At 38.6% G+C, this 21763-nt stretch overlaps 1 protein-coding gene across 1 annotated transcript in view; it reads right to left on the reverse strand.

The window, feature by feature from the left end:
• The window catches only part of EXOC4 (exocyst complex component 4), a 706914-nt gene that overhangs the window by 643758 nt on the left and 41393 nt on the right, over window positions 1–21763 (reverse strand). Inside the window, exons 4-5 of the mRNA XM_019654783.1 lie at window positions 16128–16312; window positions 7172–7281 (exon numbers count right to left, since the gene is read on the reverse strand). Coding sequence (XP_019510328.1) covers window positions 7172–7281; window positions 16128–16312 — 295 coding nt within the window. The remainder of the gene's footprint in view (window positions 1–7171; window positions 7282–16127; window positions 16313–21763) is intronic.

The raw sequence follows: 21763 nt of genomic DNA on the forward strand, positions 1-21763 counted from the left end.
GCCGGCGAGTGGCTCAGTTGGTTAAGAGTTAGCTTAAGAGCGCAAGCTCTGAGCAACAGGGATGCCGGTTCAATTTCCACATGGGCCAGGGATTCCCACACTGCGCCTGAGCTGAGCTGCCAACAGGTGGCAGGATGGCTCAGCTGGTGAGAGCACGTGCTCCTAACAACAAAATGGCCTGTTTGATGGTGGACTTCACCCACCTGCAACTAAGACTGAACTCGGGACCTTGGGCTGAGCTGCCACCTGGATGGCTCAGTGGATAGAGCATGCACTCTTAACAAGGCTGCCAGTTCGACTCCCGCATGAGATGGTGGCTACACCCACCCACAACTAAGTTTGTAACACAGCACCTTGAGCTTAGAGGCCACGAGCTGCTGACAGGCAGCCAGATGGTGACTGGCGCCCTCCACAACAAAGACTGAAGAACAACAACTTGGCTGGTCCCCTCCCCCAATTACCCAACACTGTTCCCCTCCCCCAATTCCCCAATTTAAAATGTATACACACACACACACACACACACACACACACACACACACACACAATTATTCATTGCATCACTGCTTATAATGATTCTTACATATTAGAGGGTGGTTGAACTACAATAAATAGGTACAATAAAGTACTATGCAAGCATAAAAAGAAATCTAAATTTCTATGAACTAATATGGAGTGATTTCCAAGATACATTATAAAGTGAAAAAAGCAAAGTATAAGAGAGAATCTCTAGTACTCTACCCTTCATGAAAGAAAGATGTAAATATATCCATGCTTCTTTGTGCCAAAAGAAACACAGAAAGAATAAACTAGAAACTAATGAGATTAACTATATGGGATGGGTGGAAACAAAACAGAAAAATGATTAGCATCTATTTAATATTTTTACCTGTTAATGGAGGGAAAAAATGGCCTAATAAACCCTGGACAAATAAGAGACAATTCANAAAAAAAAAAAAAAGAAAGAAAAGAAAAAAAAATCCCAAATGACCCATATACATGGAAAGACCCTCAACACCACTAGAAACCAGAGAAATGCACACTAAAATAAACTAAAAAAATAAAATCACAAAACCTATCATATTTGTAAACATCAATTTGCAGAACTTAAAGTCTAGCAAAGCCAATTTTAAGGGCAAAGAGGATAAAAATAAAAGTTATGCACACCATGGAGGAATCCACATTGACATAATCATTTTGAAAAGCCATTTGGCAAAAAAAGTTTAAAATGCACAACATTCCTACACACACACACACACACACACACACACACACACACACACACACACACAGGAGTGCACACGCCCCTAAGGGTAGGGCTGCATACAGAAAACAATGGCAGTGGCTGCATGTGGCTAAAGAGGACTAGCGCAGGGATTCTAACTGTCGCAAGACCCAACTGGCTGCCCCAAACACGGAAGCGTTTAATATCTTGTAACAATAACCCGTTCCCAAGAGATCAGTGGTTGGCAACTCTTCCTACAGAAATGCGTGCAACAATACTCATTGCTGTAGGTTCCTAATCATGAAACACTAGAAATGACTTATACTTTACTATAGGGGAATGAATAGCGATCCATTTTATAATAAAACACTAGACAGTAATTAAAATTTAAAAGCTACAGCTATATTGTCACACGAGAAAATCCAAAAACTACGACGTTGAGTGAAAAACCCAAGTAGTAGAACGATACATGTTGTATCATACAATTACAAGTAAATTATACAATGGAAATTAAATAAATACATAAATTAAGTTATGCAATTTTCTTAAGCCTTAAAATATTCAAAAAAATAAGTTTGTATATATAAATACATAAACACATAACGTATAGTGTTTATATGTAAATATACACACATATATAAACTATATTGTTTTGGTATTTACAAACGCACAACATAGCACATGTACATACACACAGTTAAAGTATGAAGACATACAGGAAAAAGATAAAGAATAACTTCAAAACAGTAGTTATCTCTGGGGTAAAAGCGAGAGGGAAGGAACTGAAGAATTCACACAACCACAGGAGGCTTCAATTGTACCTGTAACGCTTTCTTTTTTTAAAAAGAGAATCTGAAGTGCATATGGAAATGTACTAAGATTTATTAATCTGGTGGGAAGTACGTGGTGGTGGTTATATTGATCTCTGATATATGAAGAATGTAATATTCATATTTTATAATAGTTATAGTAAATATAATTTAAATAGTTAAAAAATAAGCTCTGGCCTTGCTTCACTTTTACATTTAGAAATATTTGAACTATTAATTTATTTTGCCTGCCTTGTATATATTCCTCAACTCAACTTATGATCAATCATAGAAATCAACAAAGACAGCCCATATGAACAAGTGCAGGATATTAATACTTTAGGAACAGCTGTCTTAAAATGCCAGGGGAGACTCTGCCCTGAGGACAGAAGTAACTCAAAAGGTGTCATAATATTTTGGAGAATCAGGTCTTCATTTTTCTAGACATATGAGTTCCAAGAGGGGACGCTTCTATCTCCTTTTAGGATGGGATTCCTAGCTCCCGCCCCAAGAGGAAAAAATTTTTAAAATATGAGACCCAAAATTCTTAAGATAAATATTAAGTCTCAGAAGGAGGCTATGACATAAAATGCACAGCAAGAAAACAGCAGCAGCAAGACCAAAAAAAAAAAGGAATCATTTAATTTGTGCTCTCTTTAGGTTTTATTGCTTAACCTATGCTGGTACCAAAAAGAAAGGGAGTAAGAAGTCCAGTTTCATTATAGTTATATTCACAGCACTCCCAGCAGGAGCGTGAATAAAATGAATAAAGAAGCCACAAATGAAATGCCTTTGTACCCTGGGAGTAATTGCTCAGTCAAAACGTTCCAAAGGCAGTTCGCCAAATCAAAGGACATACTGAGAATCCACAAGCTTAAACCAACATTTTCCTACAATTATTGGCTTTTCTCCACACTTCTCCCATCCTTCTACCCAAGTTATAGTTGAATTACTACATCTAAATTATACACTAGTTTCCCCTTACATTACAAAATACTGTGACTGGTGAAAATAAATAGGAAAGAGCTTGCAAAATACGCCTCTTACATATTTAGAGTGTGAACAGCATGAGGCCAGCCTCCAACAATTACCATCTTGGTTGACCCTCAACCTTCCTGGATTCAATTTCCATATTTGTAAAATGAGTTTTAAAAATACCTGATTCACTAGAGAATATAAGCAGTTTTTCATACATTCACTAACATAGGTGTCCTCCTATGCAAACTACCTGGTTATAGTTTTGCTTATTTTTCTATTGCCTTGTTTTATTCATTTATAGAGGTTCTTTATATATTCTGGATACTTAATCTGTCAGACAAATGCCAATCTTCCCATGTATATGAACTCTTCTGTGAATTGCCCATTACTTGCCCAGTTATTTATTACGGCATTTCTTTCCTTCATTATCATGTAGGAAAGCTAAGTGGATGCAAATCATGTTTCTCTTAATAGGCTGCCTGCTTCTGCTAATCTGTGTCTTGATTTTGCATTTTATAATTGTTTTATTTTTTAATTCGATGATGCAGACACATATATAATTCTATGCAACTTTTATAACCTAAATATTTGATAATATGCTTAAATATGAGATATAAATATAATAATCATAATGATAATAGTGCCTGCCCTAACTACCTCATAGGACACCTGCATCAGTTGAACGATGTAACGTATCTCGCGAACTATTAACACGTGAACTATGGTAGAAAATCTCTTACCGAAAGTCACTCACGGCTCTACCTCTAAATAAGACATTTGAAAAATGGCTCATTCACAAGCAATCAAAATTCTCAATTAATTAATAATAATCTGAAAGTTCCCAGGAATCACCTCCAAACATAATTTATGGCACCCCAATGGCAGAGCTGTTCTACCCATGGACTCCCTGTTGGAACTCCCTCCAGAAAAACATCAGTTCTAATGGATGACACCCTCAATCCCACTATCTCACTAGCTGAGAGGGGAGCTATAAGAGCCTATGCTAAATTCTCTGCTGAAAATGACTATCGCTTTCTAGGCTGACCTGCCGAGGTCACAAATAGGCTCTTAGGACTTACTGCTCATTATTAAAAATAAGACAAAATTTCTGCCCATTGTTACAGTATATTTCATCAGGTCCATACTTTAACGTGTACGTGGTAGCATTTTATGCAGTTCTCTCCATAATTTATCTCCTTCATTCATACGATCCCCTTCAACAATGTGACTCAGATTACTGCAGTCCTAAAGACCAGAACTGCAATGTCTTGAAAAAACTTCACACACAATTTCAAGAAAGTCAAATTTTGACATGTTGGCTCCTAAAGATAACTTAAGTCAGAAAACAGGCTATGCAGCATGTGATAAGCAAGGCCGTGGTCCCCGAAAGACATCGATGTCCTAACTGCCAGGATCTGTGAGTGTTATCTTACATGGCAAAGGAAACCGCGCAGAAGTGAGAAAGGTTCAGGACCTTTAGACAGGAAGCGTATCCGGAACTATCCAGGTGGAAATCAATCTAATCACACGAGTCTTTCAGAAAGGAATAAAAAGATGTGACATAAGAGGATGTGAATATGGAGGAAGTGGACTGTGAGTCGAGGAAAGCAGCAGTTCCAGGAGCAGGAAAAGACAGAGAAGTTCTCACATAGAGAACCTGCATTTCAGCCCAGGGATACCCATATTGGGCTTCTAACCTAACGAAACTATAGAATGATAAATGTATATTGTGGCAATTTGTTATGGCAGCAACAGAAAACTAATGCACAGATCAGACCTAGCTTATTTGCAGGGCAAGAAACTGAGCACCGTTTAGAACCAGCTTCCGATTTAAAACCACAGCACTACTATTTGTTGGCTGTGCCAACCTAAACCACTTCTGAACCCTCCCTAAGCCTTGGTGTTCTCATCTGTAAAATGGGGCTAATGGTATACTAAGTCCTCACTTAACACTGTCGAAAGGTTCTGCAATTTGAAGCAAAACACCATACAACAAAACCAATGGCACCGCAGGCTACTTGATATAAACAAGAGTTCAGTTCCTATGGCATCTCATCCACATCACAGCAAAATGACATTATTCAAAGACCTGCCATAATACCTATCTCCAAAGATTGTTGAAGGACTAAATGAGTTCATTCATGTACAGCACTTAAAATACTATTGCACAGATAGAAGGCACTAAACATATCTTAGCAAGGCTATTACTGACTTTAATCAATAATAATTTAACTGCCTTGGTTTTCTGTCACCCACAGAAAAAAAATCACAAGATCAACAGTCTTCAAAACAGTGAAGGAATGAGCCCTTCTAAAAAGAAAGGTTTGTACACATATCTACAATGTCTGCATGGTGGTCCCACTCCACTAAACCACCACGCGGTTCTCCAGCAGTCATTCCTGTACTGAAGGAGCCAACTGCCAAAGTCAGTGTCAACAGGAGCTCCACTAAGTGATAAACGCTAACAACAGGCCCTGACAGAAAACGGGCCCATCAAAAAGGTAAGTGCTGTCTTATTAAAAATAATAGATGCTGCAAAATTAGTTTCTAACTGAAATTTTCCATAATTGCCTTTTGCCAGCTTATTTGGTATTTATACAGCACTTTTCATTTGCAAAACGCCTGCCCTATCATTTCTTCATAAACAATTAAAATTTTATTTCACTTGGCTACTAACCGGGCAACAATTACATAAATTGACATAACCAGGCTAAGCAATGATGATTCGCACTATAAAAACACAAAGATATAAAAATTGGTAATGTCCACCAAAGCCAGAGGTAAAATACCAATCAAATGTACAGATATTATTTTCTGTTTCATAATTCCACATTGCAACCGCTCAAAGCAGTGTCAAAACTCAAAGAGTAGCAACACTACATCAGAAAGGAGAAAACAAAACCTTTTAACTCCAGGAAGAGACTTGAGTACAAACCTTTGTCAGGAACCATAATAAAAATCAATGTTTGGGGTTTTTCAAAAATCAGTAACCAAGCAGACTAACAGAAAATTTATTATAAAATAATTCCTAGAGTAAAATCAATAAACTTCAAAATTCCAAGAGCAAATAAACCTAAAATCTAATTAAATGATATTTAAGAGGTAATTAATATGCCCCAGCAACAAGAATATATTGTTAGGCTCTCAAAAAACAAAACAACTTTCAGTTGGTTACACAAAACATATTGATTGAATCCAGATTGTTTTTCTACATTTTCCTATCTTTTCCTTATTTCAAGCTCTGTAGGACTATAGAACTAGTACAAACTATAAGAACTGTTATCTGAAAAGCCAATGATAATCAACATTACTACTTCTTTAAAAGGCATGAGGGCTTTGGCGGTCAAGGGAAGCAACCTCAGGGCACCCCAAAAGATCCCCAGGCCCCTTCTCCCCATCCCAATGCTGCCAGAGCAGAGAAGCTCTCTGCAGAGTCCCAGAAGCTGAGCCCTACTGAGCTGAACTCTCTGATGGGCAGGTCGGAGCCATACCAGAACTCCCCTAAATCTCTGCATCCAGATTCAAAGTAGGCCGTCCTTTCCCCAACTTCAAATATAGGCCAAAATGGCTCTCCTTTATCGTATTCGAAAGAACACGAGGCAGCCCAAGAAGAACCATGATCTGTGCGAGAATACATCCTCAAAGGGCAGTGCGGGTGTGCGCACACTCAGGCACAGATGGAAGCGGAGAGGTCGCTGGAAGATACAGCAGTCAGGATACAGCACAGGAGCCAGACACTCAAAAGCCCTCACGGACCACACAGGGAATGTATACGCGAAACAGCTGGGTAAAAGCTAACAAGGGCAAGAGACGTTATAGCAAAAAGGAAAACACACACTCCATCAAAAAGCATTCAAATTCAACTTCTGAAAAACCAACAGTGTGGGTCAAATAAAACACATGTGTAACAGCTGGATTCGGCAGGCAGGCCAGGTGCAGCTGCCAGGTTTCAGGCCTGACAAAGGCAACAGGCCCAGCCGGTCATCTTAAACCTTATTCCCCTGAGGTTTAAGGTGCTGAGGGTGGTCAAAGGGCTCATCCCAGTCCCCTAGGCACCAACCTGTGGACCTGCCACACTGGACCCGCAGGCCTCCCCGGGCCTTTGCCTAGGAACTGCGGCATACTAAAAAGTTTCCTGGCTGGAGAATTCCATACTCACCACTTGAGCTTCCAGGAGTAGAATACTGAGTGGTATCAAGGAATTTCCGAGGCGTAGAAAGGTTTGTAACATCAATCAGAGGAACCGGAGATGCATCTTTCACAAGGGAGCTGGAGGGAAAAAGTAGCGTTACTTATCACGTTCTCCAAAACCAAATGAAGTCCCACTATGTGCCCATCCCATAAGCCCTCTTCACATTGTGACTTCAAATACCCCCCAAGTACATTTCCAGTAAAGTGGTGATTGGCGCAGACAAGGGTAACGAGGTATTCTAAGGGTTCCAAGTACTTAAATTTTTATTAAATGTCTTTTCATTTCGATGCAAGGTTTAAATAAAATGATGTAAGTATGTTCTGGAAGATCTGGCCACACAAATTAAGCCACACAATTTCAATACCCTTTGTTTCGGTATTAAAATTAATTTATCAGTCTAGAAAGATCAAATGACACCATATCATGATAACCAAATGAAGGTTTAACCGTGGTTAAGCCTAGTTTAACTTGTGTTTTTCAAGCTGGAGTTTTTGGACATATTCTGGGAGTTCACTACGTTTAGTTTTCTTGAAAAGAGGTTCATGCATTTCATCAAGTTGCGAGTCACTACAATAAAAGATGTCTGAAGGAATCTTGAACGGGCTAATTCAGTGTTTGATGACCCAGTTCACCTTTTCCAAAAAGGCCTAGCCCCTCCTCTAAAGCTTTAGAGTCTCCAAAATAAACACATAATTTTAAATGACACAAAGACTATCAAACCACAATTAAATTTCCAAGTTGATGCCTATGTATTGGCATCTGTAAGGTGCAAGAATGGAGGCATGCCCAGGCAAATCACACCTGGGCCCTATCTCCCTGAATCTGAATCATCGAATCACATTGCATCTGCAACAGAAAAGCTTCTCTGCGTCAAGTCCAAAGGGCAGAGAGGTCAAAGCCCTCCACAGTTCCCACCACCTCTTCCCAATCCCAACACACATCATCTGTCGCCGTAGCTTCCCTTGGAAGTGATTCCCAAAGTGGGTGATAGAGGGAGGGCAGGCAAAGGAAGGGCAGGGGCGAGACCACACTTCCAAGAAAGCTTTCTCCAAACGGCATGGAAGGATGCATGCAATTCTGCACATCCACCCTCTCCCATCGTGACATATCCCTATCTCCCTCCTACACTACTTTTGGAACAAAGTGCAAGGTATATGTGTTTTGAAGCTAATAGAGTTCAATAAATAAACGTGTTGTTTCAAAGAAAACTTTGAAAAACAAACTTCATGAAGGGCACAATTATCACTGAAGGGATTTTTTTTATTTATTTTTTATCAAGAGCTAGTAAGACGTGATCCATTGTCCTTGGCCACAAGGATAACTGTAACAGTCATTAACTTCCCTCTTTTCATGTAATACAGGGAAGGGTGGGACCATTACTCACACAAGTCTTGAGCATCTGTTACGTGCCTGGCACTGTTTCCAGTGCTGAGGCTCCAAGTATGACGAAGATATAAGCTAAACCAAACTTAGCATATTTCCAATTGTCGCAGTCACCTGCAGACTTACGTGAAACCTCAAGTGAAACATAAGATGGAAAAGTAACAGACACCACACTTAACAAAAACTGAACTGACATATTGGGTTGTCGGAAAAGTCATGATGCATTTTTGCAATGAAAAACATAGAAAAAATACGTCATGACTTTTCCAACAACCCAATAGTTCCAGTAGCTCTTCTCCAATCTAAAGCTATACCTTCCTATTTGCCTCAACCATCTTAAGAAAACCCAACCGAGCTTTCACATCCACTGGTTGATCACAATACTTTGTCTATCAGATCAACAGACAAGTCCATTAGATCACACATTTATACATTTATCTTTTATAGAATGACTACTATGGTCTCTAATTTTTCTTCTCAATGGTCTCGTCCTCTTGTACCTGCACTTGACTCGCAATTGAAAAACAGGTGCTACACACCCCCCAAGCCCCTGGATACACGCGCAGGCCCAAGGACCAGAGGAGAATCACTGATGTTTATGGTGCTGTGACTGAGTACCAAAAAGAAAAGTTCAATTTGATAGGAAAAATATATAATACATTTTATAAATATTTCCATTAACAAAAGTAGAGGAGTTCTTTTTAAAGCACCGATACATGAAGGTATCAATTAGCAGGAGAATTCAGGTATAAAGCTGGATTACTGCCTGCCAAGCCTGAAAACGAAGCAGTACAGTTAGCACATATGTGTGTTCACAGTGATATGTATATATGTGTGAGGATAATACGCACTTCTGTAAACACAGGTGTGCACATGATTTACTTGACGTTAAAATCTATAATTATTTTTCTCAGTTTTAATCTAAAAATATGTTTCAGTTAAATATAGGGTGATAAATGGCTTGCCACTTTAACTTTGAAAAACATAAGCTACTGACTTTATTATCAGAGCCAGAAGGGCCCTCCAACACCATCAATAAACTTTTAGAAAGTCAATTTACTGCAAAACTATTTTCATAGACTCATCGCTCTAAAATTTTCCCTTGGGCTTCAATTTTCTCCTTTGTGAACATGACCCCAAAGGCCCGTCGTTCTGGAAATGACTTTTAGTTTTTCTCCTGTTCTTTTATGGAAGGATTTCATCTCCACAGTTCAAGAGAAAGGGGGCCCATCCACTCATTTCGTTCAACAGAAAAGTAGCTGCTATTATTACAGAATATAGCATTTAACTAGCATGTACCTCAGTTTCCACTTCAGAAAAAAGGGGGAAAAGCCTGTTCTCACCATGCATCAGAGATAAAGTCCAGAAAGTATTATTAGTACCTTCAAAGGGTTTTGAATCTCTCAGGGGAAGTGCTTTGGAAAGTGAACAGTCAAATCAAAATTCGATTGTTCTTTTCAAGTTTCTAATTAATATGAATGGTCTGAGCTGCTTTATTTTGAAAACAATATTGATAGGAGTTTGTTTTTTACATGCATGATTCCAAATTTTTATTTTAAACCCACTCAGAATCATTCAGAGCTAAGTGGACAACAGCTGATGGATATAATACTCTCCCTAGTATAAGACCATCCCCCCAAAACTACTCACTGCATATGGTGATTGATGTGGTTTGCTACTAAATAACCACATGGTGGTAGGACAGAACACTATGAAGCAAATTAAACTATCCCCAAAACAATCGCCCCTACCACCATAACCCCAAAGACCTTTGAGCCATTAACCACCCATCTGTTCAACGAGTAAGGAGCTACTTCTAAATTTGTTTGATTTCAAGATTTCCAGCCATGGAAAGATTGAGTATTTTTAAAAAGAAGAGTTGGGAGTGCTAAAAGCTTCTTAAACATTTGCTTTTTAATTAGAATTTATTTCTGTTCCTTCACTGAGTAATAAATACGTCCAACCACATCCAAAATTTACAGAGGCAGTTCATTTGGCTGATTTTATTGTCAGACTAAAATTTGACAGAGGTGAATTGAACTTTTAGTTGTAAATCTAGTAACTAATATATTCACCCCTCTAACCCCAACAGCTGGCACAGTACCTGACAAAGAGCAAGTGCTCATAAAAGTTTGTTAAATCAAACTGAGCTAAGAAATATCTGTCAAAGATAATATGTCCTTAGGACAAAACTTTAGCTGAATAATGAAACAGGAATGGCCGGCATAGTAATTTTCTACCTTCTACGATCTGCTGGAACATACAGGAAGAATAATGAATGATTCAGGGGGTATAAAAGTCAAAAACAATCATGGTCTCAAATGCTAGACCAAGAGTGAAGACATACAATACAAAATAAGGTAAAGCTAACATCTAAGCCAAGAGGGGAAAAAGAGAGAAAGAACTGAAAGGTAACAAAAAGAAACCAAACATATGTAAAAAAAACAGACATATGTAAAAAGAAAACAGGCATATGTAAAAAGAAAAAGATTTAAAAGACAAGTTAGGCAGCTAACAATACAATGAGGTCACGGACACTCTTTACACACCCAGAGCCAAATATGGACCTCAAAATCCATGGGTCTGAAATTTCCTCCTCCAAGATCTTGTGTCCAAGAAAGGAAGGTTAATCACGTATTAACCCAGGAGGCATGCAATAAGTGAAAGGATTTACTACTTTTAAAATAACTTTTTATTGATTTTATCTGCTTATATATGTATTAAGGGTTCCTGTTTGAAAATGCAAAGAAAATAAAAATAATCTCTTAATATAATTTTGGTGTAAGGCCTTCCAAAACATTTGACAGAAATGAGTCTATCTGTCTATCCATTCCTGCCACACACACACACACACACACACACACACACACACACACACAAATGTCCACTTTCAACATTCTTTGGATTCTGTACAACAGGATTGTATAGAATTTTAAATTCTAGCATTTCCCTTCAACAGTAAACATTTTGCCATTTCATGAAACATCTTCTTCAAAAGCATCATCTATAATTGTATTGTTATTCCAGTAATAATACGTGGTCATGCTGAATACACTCACAGTGCAGAGGGTACGGAGTTAAGTCCCTCTTTCCTAGTCCCCATCCCCCATTTGCATTTCCCAGAGGTAATTCATCAGTGTTTCAGCATTCTTTCAGGAATTTTTATACACGTATATTTATATCTATATAGAAAGGATATGTATTTCATTATCAATTCTTTTCAACTTCTATTTCAAAACTATCTGCTCTTCATGTGCATGTCTTCGTGTGACTTTTGTCTTTTCCTGCAGAAGCTTGCTCTTGGGTGTTTGTGCATTTATTTTGTATACCGACAATTGGGACCATCTTTGTATGTGGAGATACTCTCCATTGTCTGGGTCAAAGCAAAAAAAGAAAGAAAACCCTACTTCCTACTATAAAAGCTGAAGGAGGCCGGATGTGTTCCAGACTCAACAAATGCAATGATTCCACCATGGACTTTGAATCTTGGGGAGATAAAGATTAAAGGACGTTTAGAGATCCTTTACCCAAGAGTCAATAATCCAGCTGTTGTCGGCATGGTGCCAGCCGGGCAGCAACCCAACCAGACAGACCTTTCCTGTGCCTTGTCTATGATGTGTGCCCAACTGCTCATCTCCCTCGGTCCCTCCTGGGATTCCGAGCCTCATTATACAGACTTCCTTCCCTTAGATTCTGCAACCTGCCTGGTAACTTTCCACTACGTCCCTTTCCTTGTTGCAGTTACCAGGGCTGACTTCTGCTATTTGCAATCAGGAACACTGGCTCAATACATCATCCTTTGTAGAGGAGAATATGTTTTACTTGCTCTGTCTTCTCTGGTGACTTTTCAGCACAGAAATCTTTAAATATACATATCTAGGTTAATATACATAAAATTAAATGAATTAAACATACTTTCTCTAATTATTAAAATCCAAAATAAAACAACTTCTGACTCATCTTTAAGCAAGAATTCAGCATTCCTTTCTATCTCTTGCCTATCCAAATTCCCCAGTCAATATGAACTTAATGTGGGGATATAAATCCCGTTCATTATTACAGTCTTTGACCAGAGACCTTCTTTTGCAAAAATAATTTTCAGCTCATATTTTCAATCTTGTAAAAATAGATTTGTCAGTTATTTATATGTAAATTTATATATTAATGGCATGTAGTTCTCACAGTAGTTATAAACTAGCTACAACTTTATCGTCCTCAAGTTGCAGAATTTGATTTATATCTCAGAGTCCATCTCTGAGTATTCTTCTCAGAAAAAGAACATTAGTGATTTTTTGTTGCTGTTGTTAATTTATATCTAAGAATGTCTCTCTGTCACCCATGCATATCAATGCCCTTTTAGCTGGGTATCGAAGTCTTTCGTCCCAACTCTTCCCCATTCAACACTTCGTACACGTTGCTCTGCTAGCTTCTGACATCCCGTGTTCCACAAATCCTGCTGAGCCTGATTTTTGCTCCTTTCTGTGTATCAGGACTAGGTTTAACTATAGAAAACAGAAGACCCAAATAGCAGTGGCCTGAGTAAAATAAAGGTTTTCCTTCCTGTCATAGAAAAGACATCACCTATTCAGGCTTTAATGGAGGTTCCATGTCATTAAAGAGATTCAGACGTGCCTTCCATCCTCAGGGTCCCCAGGTGTCCAAGATGGACTGATGGCACCAATCCATGTCCTACACAGGACATACAGGGAGGCACGTGAAGGGTAGAAGAGTGAGCATACCAGTTTAGTTGGCATCTTTAAGGATTTTCCAATGAGACTTGATTCAGCAGCTTGCAGGCAAAAATCTCACTAATGACCTTGAGCTATATAGGAGGATGGAAAATTGAGTCTTGGAGCAGGGCATAGGGCCACCAGGAACAAAATAAGGTTGCCATTAAAAATGAAGAAGGGGAGAAGAATGGACAAATAACTATCTCTGTCACAGCAGATACATTTTCTTCCTGGTGTTTACAGAATTTGTTTTTGAAATGCATAAGAATTTTCCAATTACATCAAAGAGTAACTTTTCTCATTAATTGAATTCTACTGATTTGCAAACCAAGGTCTTTTTTTTGTTATTTCTATTTGGATTTCTTTTTTGCACTATACAGTAAAACCTTGGATTGTGAGTAAAGTGGTTTGCTAGTGTTTCGCAAGATGAGCAAACATTTCTAATACATTTTAACGTGGTAAATGAGCGATGTCTTGCAATATGAGTAGTTTGTTTCTGGAACGAATTCTGCTCACAAACCAAGGTATTACTGTAATTATTGCTTCTGTTTCTCTCTGTATTCATTTGCTAGGGCTACCACAATAAAACACCACAGTGTGTGTGGCATAAACAACAGATATTTATTTTTTCACAGTTCTGAAGGCTAGAAGTCCAAGATTCAGATGTTGACAAGATGGATTTCCTCTGAGGCCTCTCCTTGGCTTGTAGATGGCCGCCTTATATCACTGTGTCTTCACATGGTCTTCTGTCTTTGCAAGTCAGTGTCCAAATTTCCTCTTCTTATAAGGACACCAGTCATACTGAATCAGGGCCCACTCTGATGACCTCATTTTAACTTATTTACCTCTTGCAAGACTTTATCTCCAAATTTAGTCAGTCTGTGGCACTGGGACTTTGGAGTACAATATATGAATTTTAGGGGGGCACAATTCAGCCTATTACACTATCATTTTAGTGTCATTTTGCAGCATGTCTAAAATCATTGGATTTTTCTCTGGTCTCCATCTCTCATATCTATTATCTTTCTTTCATCATCTTGTCTTTTCCTCTTCATGATGAGCAAAGCGCTCCCTCCATATCACCGAGTCAATTCTTCTTGCTAATGCTTTAACCAGGGACTTCATTCCCCTACTTTATTTTGGTTTTCCTTATATTTGTTCATGTTCTAGTTAGTTCTTTTTACATCTCTCCCAATTCCATTATTATGGCTCTCCATGAACATTTCATAGACGCTACATACTTGTTGCGTACAACCACAAAATCCCAGTAACGTTCAACAACACACACACATATTGGTGGCTGTCTGATAATGGATTGGTTCCACATGTCTCTCATCCTTCCCCAGGGACCAATGCCAAGACAGCAATGGCAGAGGCACAAGAGGGCATGCTCACTGGCACAAGCACATTTCAAGCCCCTCCTCGTGTCATGTGCTAATGGTCAGCAAAACAAGAGCCCCAAAATCAAAGAGCAGGAAATGTACTTTTACCATTAAAGTGGGGGGGAGGGGGAATAAAATTTTTGAATGATGATCTAATCTACTACATCATCTTGCATCTTTTGAGAAACCTACGTTTAAGCCTCCTCAATTTTTCCTGTTTTGCTTTATTTAATTTTTTTCAAATAAATGCTCTTCTCTCAAACCTCAAAGTAATGCTCATTTCCCTACGCAGTAGAGTGTTTTCACAGGGCCCAGAGTGGTCTTTTTGTTTCCTTTTTTTTTTTTAATCCTTGCATGTGAAGAAATCTGTTCAGACCTGTTATCTATCACCAGACACTGTAGAAGGAATTTACTTAGCATTGCGCCTACTAACCACTTTATTCTCCGCTAAAGTACTGACAGTTATTTTACTGAGATCCAGTGTTGAAGTCTCAGGTACATAACCTGTAGCTCAATTTGTGTCTGGCAGAACTTTGTCTAGTGCCCATCTGCAGAAAAGAGAGAGAAACTCCTCTTTCTCTGTCAGGGTCTCTGACTAAACTGAAGCATCGCCCAGAAAGTTGGCAATTTTTGTTTGAACGGGATAGGATTTTAAAGACTTTACTCCCAGCATGCACTGCCTCCATTGTGCCTCTTGCCCGTCGCTGGATGGAAAGGTATGAACACGTGTATTTCTGTAGATAGTGCTAAACTGGCCTCTGAGACAATCATATGCTATTTTAAAGGATTCTTGGAAGGACATGACATGCACAGCTCTCTGATACATGTCAGTAACACCAATGGTCTGCTGTCTTAACTGTCTTAAGATCTGGTCTTATTCCCTACCAGGTCTATGCTAACCTAATGAATTTCTTGAGCCCATCCAGGCCCTTAAATATAGGGCTATGCTACAATCAGCCCAGGATAAAAGAGAAGTGTTCTCTCTGAACCTCTCCTGAACTATTCCAGAAAGAGGATTGTCTAAAGAGGAACAGAATCCTAAGCAACAAAGAATTTTATAACTGCAATTCATACAAACATATTTCTTAATTAGGTTGACTTCACTATCCAATTGAAGGATTTTTTCCTCTCCATTCTAAGATATACGAGAGTATCTCTGACCCAATATATTAAAGGCCCAGAGTAGTTTTTTTTATGTATTTCTACATAAGAGGATCATAATAAATGTACAATGGAGGAATGAACGAACTTCGAACATCAACCTTTCAGAACGTGGTGTTTGCTGTTATAAAACCATCTTACAATGTTGAAGACAATATGTTAAAAAGAGAAGTAAATAACCTCCCACAATATTCTGGGAAACAAATAACAGCCCTTAAAATTCTACAACGCCACAACACACTGCAGCAAAGGGCCTCTTGCACCCACCTCATTCTCCCTTTCTCCCTGTTGCACTGCACAACTCGGCTCGTCGATTTGATGTATAGGTGCCGGTGCAGCTCATCTATGAGAACCAAGTGGAGGTTCATCTTCTTGCTGTGAAGTTCGAGCCTAAGGTCACTCAGTCCTTCCACCTGGAGCAGGGGGCCCTCCAAAGACTCAACTGCTGACACCTAGGAAGGGAGAAAATACAATGAAGCACAATTAAATAATCCAGCAATATCATAAAGATGAAACTATTTTTTAAAAGACACAGTCAAAAGCGAGTTTAGGAAAACCTTACGAGCATACATCACACTTTATAGAGTCCAGCAGTCTCCCTTACCCACGGTTTTGCATTCAGCAGTTTCAGTGACCTGCGGTCAACCAAGGTCCAAAAATATTAAATGAAAAAAATCTCAAAAATAAACAATTCATAAGTTTTAAACTGTATGTCGTTCTGAGTAGCGTGATGAAATCTCACGCCGTCCAGCTCCACCCCACCCAGGATGTGAATTACCCCTTTGTCCAGTGTATCCACGTTGTATATGACCCCTGCCCATTCGTCACTTAGTAGCCATCTCTGTTACCAGGTCGCTGTTGTGGTACCACAGTACTTGTGTTCAAGTAACACTTATTTTACTTAATGGCCCCAAAGTGCAAGAGTAGTGATGTTGGCAATTAGGATATGCCAAAGAGAAGCCCTACAGTGCTTCCTTTAAATGGAAAGGTAAAACTTCTCGCATTGATGAGGAAAGAAAAATCTCATGGTGAGATTGCTAAAATCTATAGTAAGAATGAATCTTTTATCAGTGAAATTGCCTAATTTTTAAGTTAAACTTTACAACAGGCATGAATCTATAGGCAGAAACAGAGCACATCTAGGGCTCAGTACTGTTTGGGGTTTCAGGCATCCACTGGGGATCTTGCAACATATGCCCTGGATTAAGGGGGGACTCCTGCATAATGTGGACAGGCCTCGCCCTGCCTCGGAAGGGTTTAGCATCTGAGACAGATAACGCTGAAGAAAACAATCTTGATAAAGAGCAACATGAAAGCATCTAACGTACCACAACAAAGCCTTATGTACAAATATATTCTCATACACATTGCCTATCAGTGGACACAAGTAAAATGACCACCCCAATTAAATGACAGCACCATTCATATTCTCACAAGAACTCCATGTACTAATGGTTTAAATCAACTTTCAAAGTTAGCATTTTAAGACAAAGACTAAATAAAAGCACACTACAAGCTTTTTAATAATTACTTCTCATGATGATCAGAAATCCAAGCTGGGTTAACTAACTAAGAGTACGTGTGTGTCTACATATAGTCAGTCTCTCTCACTGTTTCTCTCTCTCTCTCTCTCTCTCTCTCTCTCTCTCTCACACACACACACACACACACACACACACACACACAGAGGTCGGTGGAATTTTTACATGAACACTACAAGTGGACAACGGCAGTCATCACCTCTGCTTGGCCTAGTCCAGTTTGACAGGAGAAATGGGAATTGAACAGTGACTAGAAGATAAACAAACTATGGAGAGGGAGGTACTCCTGGTGTAAAGTGCAATTTGGGAGATTTTTAAGACAAAAAGGATTGGATGAATAAAAATGGTGTAGGAATGCCCACAACAAATGGAGAAAATGAGGGATTTGAGGAGCTTGGAGCAATTCATTTTAAAACCAAAGTGATAACTGTAAAAGAAAAACACAGCATGTATGATATGGCCCCATTTATGTATGTATAGAGAGGGTGCCAAAAAAATGTATATACATTTTAAGAAAGGAAAAAAACTGTATTAACATTACACTGATAGTAACCCCTTTGAGCACCTCTTGTCATTGCAGAAGTCAAACGTGACTCATATTCATCTTTTTTAATCAGTATATATTGAGTATTACAATTTTAATACAGTTTTTTTTTCCTTTCTTAAAATATGTATACATTTTTTTTGGCACCCTCTGTATAAAATTATGTCTTTACGTCTAAAGGTCTTGTATTCTTAAAAAACAAAAATCTTAAAGTGAAGAGTATATTTCCAGGTACCATTCCTTGGGAGAAAAGTGGGGGGGGGGGGGGGGAGAGAAACACCGAGAATGCAAAACTAACAACGGAGAGGAGATGGCTACAAGCTGAACTGAGAGGGGAAAGACCATCAACAACCTCCCTAAAGGGGTTAACGTGCTACGGCTATTACCCGCTTAGGTTACACTTCTAAGTATTTCTAATATTACACAGAAAGGCAATAACTAATAATACTTGAGTGTAATTACGCATATAAACGTGCTCCTAAAAACTAAAGCATTTATACAAAACCAACAGACAATGAAAGCCGTGAAGCATACCGGTGGTAAGTGTTGATCACAGGTCTTTACCAACCCACAGAGTCACGGAGGCGCTTGTGGACAGTGACCATGGGAAGCTTGGCAGCTGCCCAATGCACAGTGACTGGAGATGGGAAGGAAAATGCAACAGCTCACTCACAAACACACCACTTGCTCTGTGATGTGCTGTAATCAAATGTCAGTAGCAAATAAGTTTCCTTAAGTTCAAGAAGGAATCGAGGAATGAGAGAGTGAACAGCCCTGGGCCAGCTCTGCCCTCTGACGCCCGCCAGCTCATTTGCATGCTGACGTGGATGTGCCCCGGCTCCAAGCGCCCCTGGGTCTAGTGTAAGCTGCCAGCAATTCCAAATGGAAAGGCAGCCTCCTGAAATGACCAAAGCGTCCCCAAGGAGGGACAGCAACAAGAAATTCATTTACACTCATGCTCTAAAATGGATTTTAACTTGGGTCGCTAGCAGAGAAAAGAGGACGCATTAACCTTTAGTGACATCGAGATCCAGAAAATGAAAAATAATTTGGTAAACCACTGGCCCATCATGTAGCCCTTTCCCTTAAGGTAATTAAATCCAGCTGAGATGGTTAAGCTTGAAAACCACCCACGGCAGAGCCACACTTGGTTTGTTTGCAGGAATTTGCATGAAGATTTTTAACCCAAACAGCTCATGATCCAAACACAAAATTATATGGGGATATCAAGTTTCAAAGACACTTAATTATAATTTTTTCTTTTAATATAGGTAGAGCACTTAGCACAGTGCCTGGCACATACTGAATGCTCACTGAAATTATTATTATTATTATTTTATTTTTTTTTTTTTTTAGCTGAGCCATCCTGCTACCTGTTGGCAGCTCAGCGGCTGCTCAGCTCAGGCAGGGCATCGAACCGCTGTTACTCAGAGCTCAAACTCTTGAGCAAGCTCTTAACCAACTGAGCCACTCGGCCGGCCCTGAAATTATTTTTAACAGAACTTATTTATTCTGTGGATAAAGAACTCTCAGGGGGTGTTTTCAACATGCTTTAATGCAACATTTTCAGTAAAGTGCTGTTTCCTTCAGAGAACCATTATAGCCATTTAGATGACAAACTTTCTGAATATGTTCTTTTGACCCAAAATACAAGTACAATTTACACACACACACACACACACACACACACACACACACACGTATATATATATATAATCAAGAGCAGTCTAAGAATTTCAAAGATTTGAAAACCTTACCACAAAGAGAACAGAGAATAGGGAACAGTCTCTTATTTCTATATGAAAATATAGTGCTTTATGTTCCAGCCTTCACTTATTAAAAGTATTTGCAAAGCTATAATTATGGAAGCAAGGCAAGGTCATTGTCTTCCCTACTCTAACCTTACTAAGTGGTAATCAAACCAATTTGAAGAAAATAGTTGTCAGTGCAACATTTGATCTCTAAAACATCAATTTAGAAACCTGACATTTATCTTAGCTGGTTTTAAGTCGCGTGTACCATAAAGTTTACACATAATGAAAAACTCGGTGAGGCAGCAGCATCCCAGCAACCATTACTGATGGTTAAATGTGTTGTACTGAGGGGTCTGGTTTCCAGGCACTTCACAATTAAGGCTTCACTGGTAGGGAAATCCATCTACATTTAGAAATGAGAGTAACTAGTCATAAAAATACAGCTAAAGAGATTGTTTTAATGTATCAGAAATGGTTATTTTATAAATTATTTCAGTCTTCTAAACTTAATGACTACAGAGCACTTAAAAGAACACACTGATGAAACATCAACAGAAATTCAAGAGATGCGGTTGGATCAAAGCAGACAGCAGCAAAATGGTCTCACAGGTTAGTGGCGACGAGAAATTACCAAACTGGGTTCATAGATGTGACTGACACACAACACTGAATAATGATACAAATATATATTAAAATTACAAGACAAGATGTAGTGATGAAAGATTCAATAAACAATATACAGTGTAACAGTTAATTGGCATATGCTCTCTATACATCAACTCACAAATCAAGTATCATTCATTCTTGCCCCAAATGATTTCTTTCTATTACCTCCTAGAATTCTCAGGTATGCCACACTATTTCTTGTGGTAGATTACTATATAATGAGCCAACTAAATGTATCTAGAATTTTTCTGAAACATATCTTCAACAATAATTTTTCTGGAGAAAAAAGGTGCTACTAGTAGAGAATTTTTTCACCGAACACCAATTATTGTCAAAAGAATACTGGTGTTCTACTCAACACAGCTGGAAACTGCTCATGTAGATGCCAGAAATCTGTTTGGGAGTTGAAAACAAATATTTCCTTTAGGATTATGAAAATCAGCATACATTTACAAAACATTTGAACACATAATATGGAGCAGAACAGCATGTTTTGCTATTAGAAACCTTTAAAACCATTAAAAAAACAGAAATTCAAAAAAATGTTGCCTTAGTCAAAAAATAAGTCAAGGGTACTGTTAAAATGTATGGAATCAAGAACTGTCTGGTATTTCAAAAAATTTTACCTTGAGACATAAGTCTACAACAAAATAAATCTTTGTAACTAGGAACTACAGTGCTTATAAGTTTTCTTCCCCAAATTTCTATTTTTCAGTTTCATTTTAGTTTCAACTAGGAAATTATTATTTCTGAGTTAAGTGTTTGTCTTCTGCCAGTCGTACTCAAGCTGGTTAGTTAAAAATATCTAGTTTGGGGCTTTAATACAAATAAATGAAAACGTTTTGGAGAAATGCCAAAGTTGGCCATTCTGAACAACTATTTCATTGAAGAAAATGCTAGAAAGGAAGCTACTGGTCTTTTTTATTTTTTCAGTTGGAGGAGGTGAGATACACAAAGGTAAATTAGTAACTGTTTCTAAATAGAACTGAGATTCAAGCCATAAACAGAAGAAAAACTCTTTAAATATAAACAACAACAACAAAAATCAACCTGATAACTAAGCCATCTGTCAGCTAATGAAAATGCTTATTTTGGCAACAACATTCCCTAAGAAAGCAAATGTTTGCCATTGTGGACTCCAAAACAAACATTTCCTTCAGGACTCTGATAATTCCAAAATGTTTTATCACCTTACAATAGGTCATTTTGTCTGCCCTAAGGAACCATTTTTCTAGTAAGACCACATAAACTTCCGAAAATGTTGCCTTGGCCCAGCTTACAGATGCAGTTAAAAGATATGAAATTAGACTATTCCAGAGAATTGATGCCGTCTCCTTACTTACACACACACACACACACACACACACACACACACACACACACACACACACACACACA

The sequence above is a fragment of the Hipposideros armiger genome, unplaced genomic scaffold (genome assembly GCF_001890085.2).
Source record: "Hipposideros armiger isolate ML-2016 unplaced genomic scaffold, ASM189008v1 scaffold_231, whole genome shotgun sequence".
NCBI lineage: Eukaryota > Metazoa > Chordata > Mammalia > Chiroptera > Hipposideridae > Hipposideros > Hipposideros armiger.